The sequence below is a fragment of the Balaenoptera ricei genome, chromosome 2 (genome assembly GCF_028023285.1).
Source record: "Balaenoptera ricei isolate mBalRic1 chromosome 2, mBalRic1.hap2, whole genome shotgun sequence".
In the NCBI taxonomy this organism is placed as follows: domain Eukaryota; kingdom Metazoa; phylum Chordata; class Mammalia; order Artiodactyla; family Balaenopteridae; genus Balaenoptera; species Balaenoptera ricei.
In genome coordinates, this window is record NC_082640.1 from 159090407 (window position 1) to 159102958 (window position 12552).

At 39.0% G+C, this 12552-nt stretch overlaps 1 protein-coding gene across 3 annotated transcripts in view; it reads left to right on the forward strand.

Moving 5' to 3' along the window:
• Nucleotides 1-12552, forward strand: part of PSEN1 (presenilin 1) — an 87867-nt gene that overhangs the window by 33759 nt on the left and 41556 nt on the right. For all 3 annotated transcript variants that reach the window (XM_059914575.1, XM_059914577.1, XM_059914576.1), the window contains 2 exons: nucleotides 284-540; nucleotides 2902-3043. In XM_059914575.1, the coding sequence (XP_059770558.1) occupies nucleotides 284-540; nucleotides 2902-3043 (399 nt within the window). The remainder of the gene's footprint in view (nucleotides 1-283; nucleotides 541-2901; nucleotides 3044-12552) is intronic.

Consider the following 12552-nt stretch of genomic DNA (forward strand, 5'->3'; position numbering starts at 1 on the left):
ATGGAAGGTGAGAATGAGGTAAGCCACGAGCCAGGTGAAAGGGAGGACCTGGGTTTCTTCAGTGGACAGTGGTAAATAATCTAGGCTTTTAAACTGCATACTTCTTGTAAATTGATTCTTTCTTGCCTCAGGTTTTTGGAACTCGTGTAATAATGGGCCTATTGATAATCTCGGGCCTGTTGATAATCTCGGGTCTAATCATTAAATTTTCTGTTTCTGATACAGAACACCTTGATTCTACTGGGAGTCTAATTTACTGAACAAGTCTCTCTTGTGCTTTTAGAATGACAGTAGAGAGCGGCATGAGCACGGCAGCGAGAGGCGGAGGCATGGCAACTCTGAGTCGTTATCCAATGGCGGAGCCCCCGGTAACTCGCAGCAGCAGGTGGTGGAACAAGAGGAAGAGGAAGATGAGGAGCTGACGTTGAAATATGGCGCCAAACATGTGATCATGCTCTTTGTCCCCGTGACTCTCTGTATGGTGGTGGTCGTGGCCACCATCAAATCAGTCAGCTTTTATACCCGGAAGGATGGGCAGCTGTACGTATGAGTATTGTGTATCATTATGCTCAAGGCCAGCATAGCTGTCCTTCGTAGCGTGTCATCACCACCTTGAAGGCCTCTGCACTGAAGGGACATGAAGGCTAGAGAGTCCATCCTCTCTGATGGCCAGAAGCAGATGATGCTTTAAGTAGAGAAAATGAAAGCTGCAGAATTATATTTTTTATGTGGTGTCCCTAGACAGGGTTGAATTTATTTGGAATTGAGCAGTTGAGTAGTGATTTTACCACCTCAGGGCCACTGGGCCCATTGTTCTTCTCCCTGGAATGTTCTTTTCCTTTTCTAACTTTGGTGGATTAATTCCTATCATCCTTCTCATCTTGGCTTAAATGTTGAGTCCTAAAAGATAACTTCCCTGATCCTCCTAACAGAATTAGGTCCTTCCTGGTATCCCTTCTCATAGCAACCTGTTCTTTTTTCACTTGTTACAATATGCAAGTATGTATTTATTTTCATTATTGAATGCTTGGTTTCCTTCTGTACTATGAGGCCTATGAGGGCACTTTGTTTCCAGGGTGAGGTATGTAATAAATGCTCAGCAAAAAAAACAGTTGTTCAGTGAAAGGATGAAGAAGTAATGCAGGCTGGCACTAAGTGTTTGCGGAACTGTCATGTAGATTTCTCTGATGCTGTTGGTGTGGGCCCTTTGTCTCCAAGAAAAATGCTTTGATTCAGATGTCACCTAGTTCTGTCTCTAGGACTCTTATGGGGCTCAAAAAATTTTTAATGAATTTTGAAATTGGCAAGTGTCTGGAAAACTCTGTGGGGTTCTGAAAGCCAAGCTTTTAACCTTTTGGGAGAAAGGGTAAGACAGTGAGTGAAGGACAGGGATTGGAGACAATAACCAAAAGAGGTTGGGGAAAATTATCTCTGTAAGTTAGAGTTAGGTTTGGCTGCATATTAAAGAACAGGGGTTAGCAAGCTATGCCCCACAGGCCAGATCTGCCTGCCACCTCCTTTTGTAAATGAAGTTTTATTGGAATGCTGCCATGTCCATTCGTTTATATATTGTCTACAGCTGCTTTCATACTACAGTGGCAGAGTTGAGTGGTTGCAACTGAGACCATATGACACACAAAGCTTAAAATATTTACACTCTAGTTTTTTACAGGAAGTTTGCTGAGCCCATTATAGAAGATCAAAACAGGGAATTCCCTGGTGGTCCAGTGGTTAGGACTCAGTGCTTTCACTGCCGGGGCCTGGCTTTGATCCCTGGTTGGGGAACTAAGATCCTGCAAGCCGTGTGGCGCGGCCAAAAGAAAGAAAATCAAAACAACTGGTTTGACTGATGCACATATTTTCTCTCTCTCCCACAGAGTAGTGCAGAAGTAGTAGTTCAGATTGTGTAGTGGCTTCTCTTCATCAAGGACTGAGGCTCCTTCATCCCTTCTTTTTTGGCTTCTACCCTCTAGGTTATTTCGGGGTCCAGTATTGGTGCTGGAGCCCCAGCCTTCATTCAGACAGCAGGAAGGAGAGGGGGAGAAAAGGACATGAGACGTGACTCTCAGCAGAACTAACTCCTCCCTTAGAAGTTCCACACAACACATCTGCCTATAACTCATTGGCCATTACTTATTCTCATGGCCACACATAACTGTAGGGGAGGCAGAAATAAAGTCTTCTACTGGAAACACTGGTACCTGGGATAAAAGTGTTTTCATGTGAATGAGAAGCAAGGGCAAGCTGGATATGTGACATTATCTCAAGACAACTTCAGTTGCAGTCACCGTACAGATGAAGGATAATTATCAGCCATTTTACCTTCCTCTGACAACCACTTGTAGCCTAGGTAGTTTATGGCAGAATCTGGTACTTTTTTTTTTTTTTTTTTTTAATGTTTTCGGAGCACAGTTGCTTTACAATGTTGTGTTAGTTTCTGCTGTACAGCAAAGTGAATCAGCTATACATATACATCTATCCCCTCTTTTTTGGATTTCCTTCCCATTTGGGTCACCACAGAGCACTGAGGAAAGTTCCCTGTGCTGTGTAGTAGGTTCTCATTGGTTATAAGAATCCGGTACTTTAACAAATCACTAATAAACTGTGGAGAAAGAACATTTGATGAGGTAATTATTTTGGTATAAATCATCCACTAGATGGAGCCAGTGTCTGGCTCACATAGGTCCACTTCCATATTTTAACTATCTCCTTTTATTTTGAAGGACTTATTTTAGCATATAGCTATTTTTATTAGGCTAAAAATTCTTGGTTAGATTGATGAGATGGAAAAAAGTGACTTATATCAGTTGAATCAAGGAAACAAAACTGGTGTTGGAGAGCATGTAGTTTGGAATCTCCATTAACACTTACCTGGGGCTTTTGTGTTTTATTTTATTTTAGAATCTATACGCCATTCACAGAAGACACCGAGACTGTGGGGCAGAGAGCCCTGCACTCAATTCTGAATGCTGCTATCATGATCAGCGTCATTGTCATCATGACTATTCTCCTGGTGGTTCTATATAAATACAGGTGCTATAAGGTGAGCGTGAGACACAGAGCTTTGCTTTCCACCATCTTCTTCTCATGGTTGGGTTTTGTTGTCACCTTACTTGGTCTAGTAAAGAAAAAAGTCTTATATTCTAGAACTAAGTTAATTTTTAGTTTCCCCCCTCATTTGAGGAACATTTAAAAAATACAAAAAGGCATAAATGAAAAACAAATGTTTTCATATAACATCACACTCTAAATGGTTTTAACATTTTGATTTGCTGTATACTTCGGACATTCCAGAAGGATATATCCTGAACCTTTGTGAATTCCCTCATTGACAGATAGCGCTGTAGCATATAATTGTCCCCATAAAATAACGTATAACTACAAAAATTCAGATTCTCAACTTGAGTACAGAACAGCAAAGCCACCTTCAGCTGCTGTTGTTAAACTCATTGGTGACTGGCCGAATTCCCAGTTCTAAATTCGTAGACGTCCATTCCCTCTCTCTCTCCCGCAGGAACACAAATTCTTTGCTTGGGAAGCAAAGGCAGGGGAGGTTGTGCAGGAAAGACACAGGCCCAGCCCTCCCAGCCTCTGGTCCCCCACCTCACTCTCTACCTAAGTGACTTGCTTGTGAATTTCAGCTACCTGGCACATGTTTCAGATTCATGCCTCAGAAAAAGGACAAATTATTACAGGTCATGAACCTTTAGGCTCATTCTCAAATAAAAGAAATATTAACTTTTCAAATATTGAATTCTACTTTCTTTTTAGTATTTATTTCTGTATATTCTTTTTTTTTTTTTCCTTGTGGGATTTTTTTTTTTTTAAATTCAGACAGAAAGTCACAAAAATTATACTCATCCTCATCAGTTCACTCAGTCCCATGTAATTAATTTTTTTTTTCATCTTGATCTTTTTTTAGCACTTTTATGAGTTCATCAGTTTTTCATTAGAGTTCTGAAAATGCTTATTCATTCAGTTCAGCAGTACAGTCAGTTACCAGAAACCTGTACTTGTCAGAGTCTTTTCCATGAATTTCTTGAAGGTGAAACCCTTTTATAGGAACATATTTGCAAAAGCATCAGAGTACACCCAGAACTGTCTGTAAATGACAAAAGACTTAAAAATGACCACAGTTAAAGATTTGATGAAAGTTCATAATAATGCAGTTGACAAGAAAATTAGTTATTTCTGAGATATACATTTTAAAGCAATAACTAGGATTATTACTTATAACATTATACCAGAACATATAAGATTTTTAGAAATTTCATGTAATGTCTGAAACATTTATATGAACATATTTCCATACATATTTCCATACAAATACAAATATAAGATTTTTAGAAATTTCATATAATGTCTGAAACATTTATATTAACATATTTCCATACAACTAACCCAATGAAAGTTTAGTATTAGTTGTTTTGTTTGTTTGTTTTTTTATACTGCAGGTTCTTATTAGGCATCAATTTTATACACATCAGTGTATACATGTCAGTCCCAATCGCCCAATTCAGCACGCCACCATCCCCACCCCACCGCAGTTTTCCCCCCTTGGTGTCCATATGTCCATTCTCTACATCTGTGTCTCAACTTCTGCCCTGCAAACCGGCTCATCTGTACCATTTTTCTAGGTTCCACATACATGCGTTAATATACGATATTTGTTTTTCTCTTTCTGACTTACTTCACTCTGTATGACAGTCTCTAGATCCATCCACTTCTCAACAAATGACTCAGTTTCGTTCCTTTTTATGGCTGAGTAATATTCCATTGTATATATGTACCACATCTTCTTTATCCATTCGTCTGTCGATGGGCATTTAGGTTGCTTCCATGACCTGGCTATTGTAAATAGTGCTGCAGTGAACATTCGGGTGCATGTGTCTTTTTGAATTATGGTTTTCTCTGGGTATATGCCCAGTAGTGGGATTGCTGGGTCATATGGTAATTCTATTTTTAGTTTTTTAAGGAACCTCCATATTGTTCTCCATAGTGGCTGTATCAATTTACATTCCCACCAACAGTGCAAGAGGATTCCCTTTTCTCCACACCCTCTCCAGCATTTGTTGTTTGTAGATTTTCTGATGATGCCCATTCTAACAGGAGTGAGGTGATACCTCATTGTAGTTTTGATTTGCATTTCTCTAATAATTAGTGATGTTGAGCCTCTTTTCATGTGCTTCGTGGCCATCTGTATGTCTTCTTTGGAGAAATGTCTATTTAGGTCTTCTGCCCATTTTTGGATTGGGGTGTTTGTTTCTTTAATATTGAGCTGAATGAGCTGTTTATATATTTTGGAGATTAATCCTTTGTCCGTTGATTTGTTTGCAAATATTTTCTCCCATTCTGAGGGTTGTCTTTTTGTCTTGTTTATGGTTTCCTTTGCTGTGCAAAAGCTTTGAAGTTTCATTAGGTCCCACTTGTTTATTTTTGTTTTTATTTCCATTACTCTAGGAGGTGGATCAAAAAAGATCTTGCTGTGATTTATGTCAAAGAGTGTTCTTCCTATGTTTTCCTCTAAGAGTTTTATAGTGTCCAGTCTTATATTTAGATCTCTAATCCATTTTGAATTTATTTTTGTGTATGGTGTTAGGGAGTATTGTAATTTCATTGTTTTACATGTAGCTGTCCAGTTTTCCCAGCACCACTTATTGAAGAGACTGTCTTTTCTCCATTGTATATCTTTGCCTCCTTTGTCATAGATTAGTTGACCATAGGTGCGTGGGTTAATCTCTGGGCTTTCTATCTTGTTCCATTGATCTATGTTTCTGTTTTTGTGCCAGTACCATATTGTCTTGATTACTGTAGCTTTGTAGTATAGTCTGAAGTCAGGGAGTCTGATTCCTCCAGCTCCATTTTTTTGCCTCAAGACTGCTTTGGCTATTCGGGGTCTTTTGTGTCTCCATACAAATTTTAAGATGATTTGTTCTAGCTCCGTAAAAAATGCCATTGGTAATTTGATAGGGATTGCATTGAATCTGTAGATTGCTTTGGGTAGTATACTCATTTTCACAATGTTGATTCTTCCAATCCAAGAACATGGTATATCTCTCCATCTGTTGGTATCATCTTTAATTTCTTTCATCAGTGTCTTATAGTTTTCTGCATACAGGTCTTTTGTCTCCCTAGGTAGGTTTATTCCTAGGTATTTTATTCTTTTTGTTGCAATGGTAAATGGGAGTGTTTCCATAATTTCTCTTTCAGATTTTTCATCATTAGTGTATAGGAATGCAAGAGATTTCTGTGCATTAATTTTGTATCCTGCAACTTTACCATATTCATTAATTAGCTCTAGCAGTTTTCTGGTGGCAGTTTTAGGATTCTCTATGTATAGTATCATGTCATCCGCAAACAGTGACAGTTTTACTTCTTCTTTTCCAATTTGTATTCCTTTTATTTCTTTTTCGTCTCTGATTGCCATGGCTAGGACTTCCAGAACTATGTTGAATAATAGTGGTGAGAGTGGACATCCTTGTCTCGTTCCTGATCTTAGAGGAAATGCTTTCAGTTTTTCACCGTTGAGAATGATGTTTGCTGTGGGTTTGTCATATATAGCCTTTATTATGTTGAGGTAGGTTCCCTCTATGCCCACTTTCTGGAGAGTTTTTATCATAAATGGGTGTTTTGTTTTTTTTTTTTTAAACATCTTTATTGAAGTATAATTGCCTTACAATAGTGTGTTAGCTTCTGCTTTATAACAAAGTGAATCAGTTATACATATACAATATGTTCCCATTTCTCTTCCCTCTTGCATCTCCCTCCCTCCCACCCTCCCCATCCCACCCCTCTAGGTGGTCACAAAGCACAGAGCTGATCTCCCTGTGCTATGCGGCTGCTTCCCACTAGCTATCTATTTTACATTTGGTAGTGTATATATGTCCATGACACTCTCTTACCCTGTCACATCTCACCCCACCCCCTCCCCATATCCTCAAGTCCATTCTCTAGTAGGTCTGTGTCTTTATTCCCGTCTTGCCACTAGGTTCTTCATGGCCTTTTTTTTTTTTTTTTTCCCTTAGATTCCATATATATGTGTTAGCATACTGTATTTGTTTTTCTCTTTCTGACTTACTTCACTCTGTATGACAGACTCTAACTCCATCCACCTCATTACAAATACCTCCATTTCATTTCTTTTTATGGCTGAGTAATATTCCATTGTATATATGTGCCACATCTTCTTTATCCATTCATCTGTCGATGGACATTTAGGTTGCTTCCAGGTCCTGGCTATTGTAAATAGAGCTGCAATGAACATTGTGGTACATGACACTTTTTGACCTATGGTTTTCTCAGGGTATATGCCCAGTAGTGGGATTGCTGGGTCATATGGTAGTTCTATTTGTAGTTTTTTAAGGAACCTCCATACTGTTCTCCATAGTGGCTGTATCAATTTACATTCCCACCAACAGTGCAAGAGTGTTCCCTTTCCTCCACACCCTCTCCAGCATTTATTGTTTCTAGATTTTTTGATGATGGCCATTCTGACCGGTGTGAGATGATATGTCATTGTAGTTTTGATTTGCATTTCTCTAATGATTAATGATGTTGAGCATTCTTTCATGTGTCTGTAGGCCATCTGTATATCTTCTTTGGAGAAATGTCTATTTAGGTCTTCTGCCCATTTTTGGATTGGGTTGTTCGTTTTTTTGTTATTGAGCTGCATGAGCTGCTTGTAAATCTTGGAGATTAATCCTTTGTCAGTTGCTTCATTTGCAAATATTTTCTCCCATTCTGATGGTTGTCTTTTGGTCTTGTTTATGGTTTCCTTTGCTGTGCAAAAGCTTTTAAGTTTCATTACGTCCCATTTGTTTATTTGTGTTCTTATTTCCATTTCTCTGGGAGCTGGGTCAAAAAGAATCTTGCTGTGATGTATGTCATAGAGTGTTCTGCCTATATTTTCCTCTAAGAGTTTGATAGTGTCTGGCCTTACACTTAGGTCTTTAATCCATTTTGAGTTTATTTTTGTGCATGGTGTCAGGGAGTGTTCTAATTTCATACTTTTACATGTACCTGTCCAATTTTCCCAGCACCACTTATTGAAGAGGCTGTCTTTTCTCCACTGTATATGCTTGCCTCCTTTATCAAAGATAAGGTGACCATATGTGTGTGGGTTTATCTCTGGGCTTTCTATCCTGTTCCATTGATCTATATTTCTGTTTTTGTGCCAGTACCAAACTGTCTTGATTACTGAAGCTTTGTAGTATAGTCTGAAGTCAGGGAGCCTGATTCCCCCAGCTCCATTTTTCGTTCTCAAGATTGCTTTGGCTATTCGGGGTCTTTTGTGTTTCCATACAAATTGTGAAATTTTTTGTTCTAGTTCTGTGAAAAATGCCAGTGGTAGTTTGATAGGGATTGCATTGAATCTGTAAATTGCTTTGGGTAGTAGAGTCATTTTCACAATGTTGATTCTTCCAATCCAGGAACATGGTATATCTCTCCATCTATTTGTATCATCTTTAATTTCTTTCATCAGTGTCTTATAATTTTCTGCATACAGGTCTTTTGTCTCCTTAGGTAGGTTTATTCCTAGATATTTTATTCTTTTTGTTGCAATGGTAAACGGGAGTGTTTTCTTAATTTCACTTTCAGATTTTTCGTCATTAGTGTATAGAAATGCAAGCGATTTCTGTGCATTAATTTTGTATCCTGCTACTTTACCAAATTCATTGATTAGCTCTAGGAGTTTTCTGGTAGCATCTTTAGGATTCTCTATGTATAGTATCATGTCATCTGCAAATAGTGACAGCTTTACTTCTTCTTTTCCGATTTGGATTCCTTTTATTTCTTTGTCTTCTCTGATTGCTGTGGCTAACACCTCCAAAACTATGTTGAATAATAGTGGTGAGAGTGGGCAACCTTGTCTTGTTCCTGATCTTAGTGGAAATGGTTTCAGTTTTTCACCATTGAGGACAATGTTGGCTGTGGGTTTGTCATATATGGCCTTTATTATGTTGAGGAAAGTTCCCTCTATGCCTGCTTTCTGCAGGGCTTTTATCATAAATGGGTGTTGAATTTTGTCAAAAGCTTTCTCTGCATCTATTGAGATGATCATATGGTTTTTCTCCTTCAATTTGTTAATATGGTGTATCACATTGATTGATTTGCGTATATTGAAGAATCCTTGCATTCCTGGGATAAATCCCACTTGATCATGGTGTATGATCCTTTTAATGTGTTGTTGGATTCTGTTTGCTAGTATTTTGTTGAGGATTTTTGCATCTATATTCATCAGTGATATTGGTCTGTAATTTTCTTTTTTTGTAGTGTCTTTGTCTGGTTTTGGTATCAGGGTGATGGTGGCCTCATAGAATGAGTTTGGGAGTGTTCCTTCCTCTGCAATTTTTTGGAAGAGTTTGAGAAGGATAGGTGTTAGCTCTTCTCTAAATGTTTGATAGAATTCACCTGTGAAGCCATCTGGTGCTGGACTTTTGTTTGTTGGAAGATTTTTAATCACAGTTTCAATTTCATTCCTTGTGATTGGTCTGTTCATATTTTCTGTTTCTTCCTGGTTCAGTCTTGGAAGGTTATACTTTTCTAAAAATTTGTCCATTTCTTCCAGGTTGTCCATTTTATTGGCATAAAGTTGCTTGTAGTAGTCTCTTAGGATGCTTTGTATTTCTGCGGTGTCTGTTGTAACTTCTCCTTTTTCATTTCTGATTTTATTGATTTGAGTCCTCTCCCTCTTTTTCTTCATGAGTCTGGCTAATGGTTTATCAATTTTGTTTATCTTCTCAAAGAACCAACTTTTAGTTTTGTTGATCTTTGCTATTGTTTTCTTTGTTTCTATTTCATTTATTTCTGCTCTGATCTTTATGATTTCTTTCCTTCTGCTAACTTTGGGTTTTGTTTGTTCTTCTTTCTCTAGTTCCTTTAGGTGTAAGGTTAGATTGTTTACTTGAGATTTTTCTTGTTTCTTTAGGTAGGCTTGTATAGCTATAAACTTCCCTCTTAGAACTGATTTTGCTGCATCCCATAGGTTTTGGGTCGTCGTGTTTTCATTGTCATTTGTCTCTAGGTATTTTTTGATTTCCTCTTTGATTTCTTCAGTGATCTCTTGGTTATTTAGTAACGTATTGTTTAGCCTCCATGTATTTGTCTTTTTTTACGTTTTTTTCCCTGTAATTCATTTCTAATCTCATAGCGTTGTGGTCAGAAAAGATGCTTGATATGATTTCAATTTTCTTAAATTTACTGAGGCTTGATTTGTGACCCAAGATGTGATCTATCCTGGAGAATGTTCCATGTGCACTTGAGAAGAACGTGTAATCTGCTGTTTTTGGATGGAATGTCCTATATATATCAATTAAATCTATCTGGTCTATTGTGTCATTTAAAGCTTCTGTTTCCTTATTTATTTTCATTTTGGGTGATCTGTCCATTGGTGTAAATGAGGTGTTAAAGTCCCCCACTATTATTGTGTTACTGTCGATTTCCTCTTTTATAGCTGTTAGCAGTTGCCTTATGTATCGAGGTGCTCCTATGTTGGGTGCATATATATTTATAATTGTTATATCTTCTTCTTGGATTGATCCCTTGATCATTATGTAGTGTCCTTCCTTGTCTCTTGTAACATTCTTTATTTTAAAGTCTATTTTATCTGATATGAGTATAGCTACTCCAGCTTTCTTTTGATTTCCATTTGCATGGAATATCTTTTTCCATCCCCTCACTTTCAGTCTGTATGTGTCCCTAGGTCTAAAGTGGGTCTCTTGTAGACAGCATATATATGGGTCTTGTTTTTGTATCCATTCAGCCAGTCTATGTCTTTTGGTTGGGGCATTTAATCCATTCACGTTTAAGGTAATTATCGATATGTATGTTCCTATGACCATTTTCTTAATTGTTTTGGGTTTGTTTTTGTAGGTCCTTTTCTTCTCTTGAGTTTCCCACTTAGAGAAGTTCCTTTAGCATTTGTTGTAGAGCTGGTTTGGTGGTGCTGAATTCTCTTAGCTTTTGCTTGTCTGTAAAGCTTTTGATTTCTCCATCAAATCTAAATGAGATCCTTGCCGGGTAGAGTAATCTTGGTTGTAGTTTCTTCCCTTTCATCACTTTAAATATATCATGCCACTCCCTTCTGGCTTGTAGAGTTTCTGCTGAGAAATCAGCTGTTAACCTTATGGGAGTTCCCTTGTATGTTATTTGTCGTTTTTCCCTTGCTGCTTTCAATAATTTTTCTTTGTCTTTAATTTTTGCCACTTTGATTACTATGTGTCTCGGCGTGTTTCTCCTTGGGTTTATCCTGTATGGGACTCTCTGCGCTTCCTGGACTTGGGTGGCTATTTCCTTTCCCACATTAGGGAAGTTTTCGACTATAATCTCTTCAAATATTTTCTCTGCTCCTTTCTCTCTCTCTTCTCCTTCTGGGACCCCTATAATGAGAATGTTGTTGCGTTTAATGTTGTCCCAGAGGTCTCTTAGGCTGTCTTCATTTCTTTTCATTCTTTTTTCTTTAGTTTGTTCCGCAGCAGTGAATTCCACCATTCTGTCTTCCAGGTCACTTATCCGTTCTTCTGCCTCAGTTATTCTGCTATTGATTCCTTCTAGTGTAGTTTTCATTTCAGTTATTCTATTGGTCATCTCTGTTTGTTTGTTCTGTAATTCTTCTAGGTCTTTGTTAATCATTTCTTGCATCTTCTCAGTCTTTGCCTCCATTCTTATTCCGAGGTCCTGGATCATCTTCATTATCATTATTCTGAATTCTTTTTCTGGAAGGTTGCCTATCTCCACTTCATTTAGTTGTTTTTCTGGGGTTTTTTCTTGTTCCTTCATCTGGTACATAGCCCTCTGCCTTTTCATCTTGTCTATCTTTCTGTAACTGTGGTTTTTGGTCCACAGGCTACAGGATTGTAGTTTTTCTTGCTTCTGCTGTCTGCCCTCTGGTGGTTGAGGCTATCTAAGAGGCTTGATGGGAGGCTCTGGTGGTGGGTAGAGCTGACTGTTGCTGTGGCGGTCAGAGCTCAGTAAAACTTTAATCCACTTGACTGTTGATGGGTGGGGCTGGGTTCCCTCCCTGTTGGTTGTTTTGCCTGAGGCAACCCAACACTGGAGCCTACCTGGGCTCTTTGGTGGGGTTAATGGCAGACTCTGGGAGGGCTCACGCCAAGGAGCACTTCCCAGAACCTCCGCTGCCAGTGTCCTTGTCCCCACGGTGAAACAGAGCCACCCCCCGCCTCTGCAGGAGACCCCCCAACACCAGCAGGTAGGTCTGGTTCAGTCTCCCCCAGGGTCACAGCTCCTTCCCCTGGGTCCCGATGTGCACACTACTTTGTGTGTGCCCTCCAAGAGTGGGGTCTCTGTTTCCCCCAGTCCTGTCAAAGTCCTGCAATCAATTCCCACTAGGCTTCAAAGTCTGATTCTCTAGGAATTCCTCCTCCCGTTGCCAGACCCCCAGGTTGGGAAGCCTGACATGGGGCTCAGAACCTTCACTCCAGTGGGTGGAATTCTGTGGTATAAGTGTTCGCCAGTCTGTGAGTCACCCACCCAGCAGTTATGGGATTTGATTTTACTCTGATTGCGCCCCTCCTACCGTCTCACTGTGGCTTC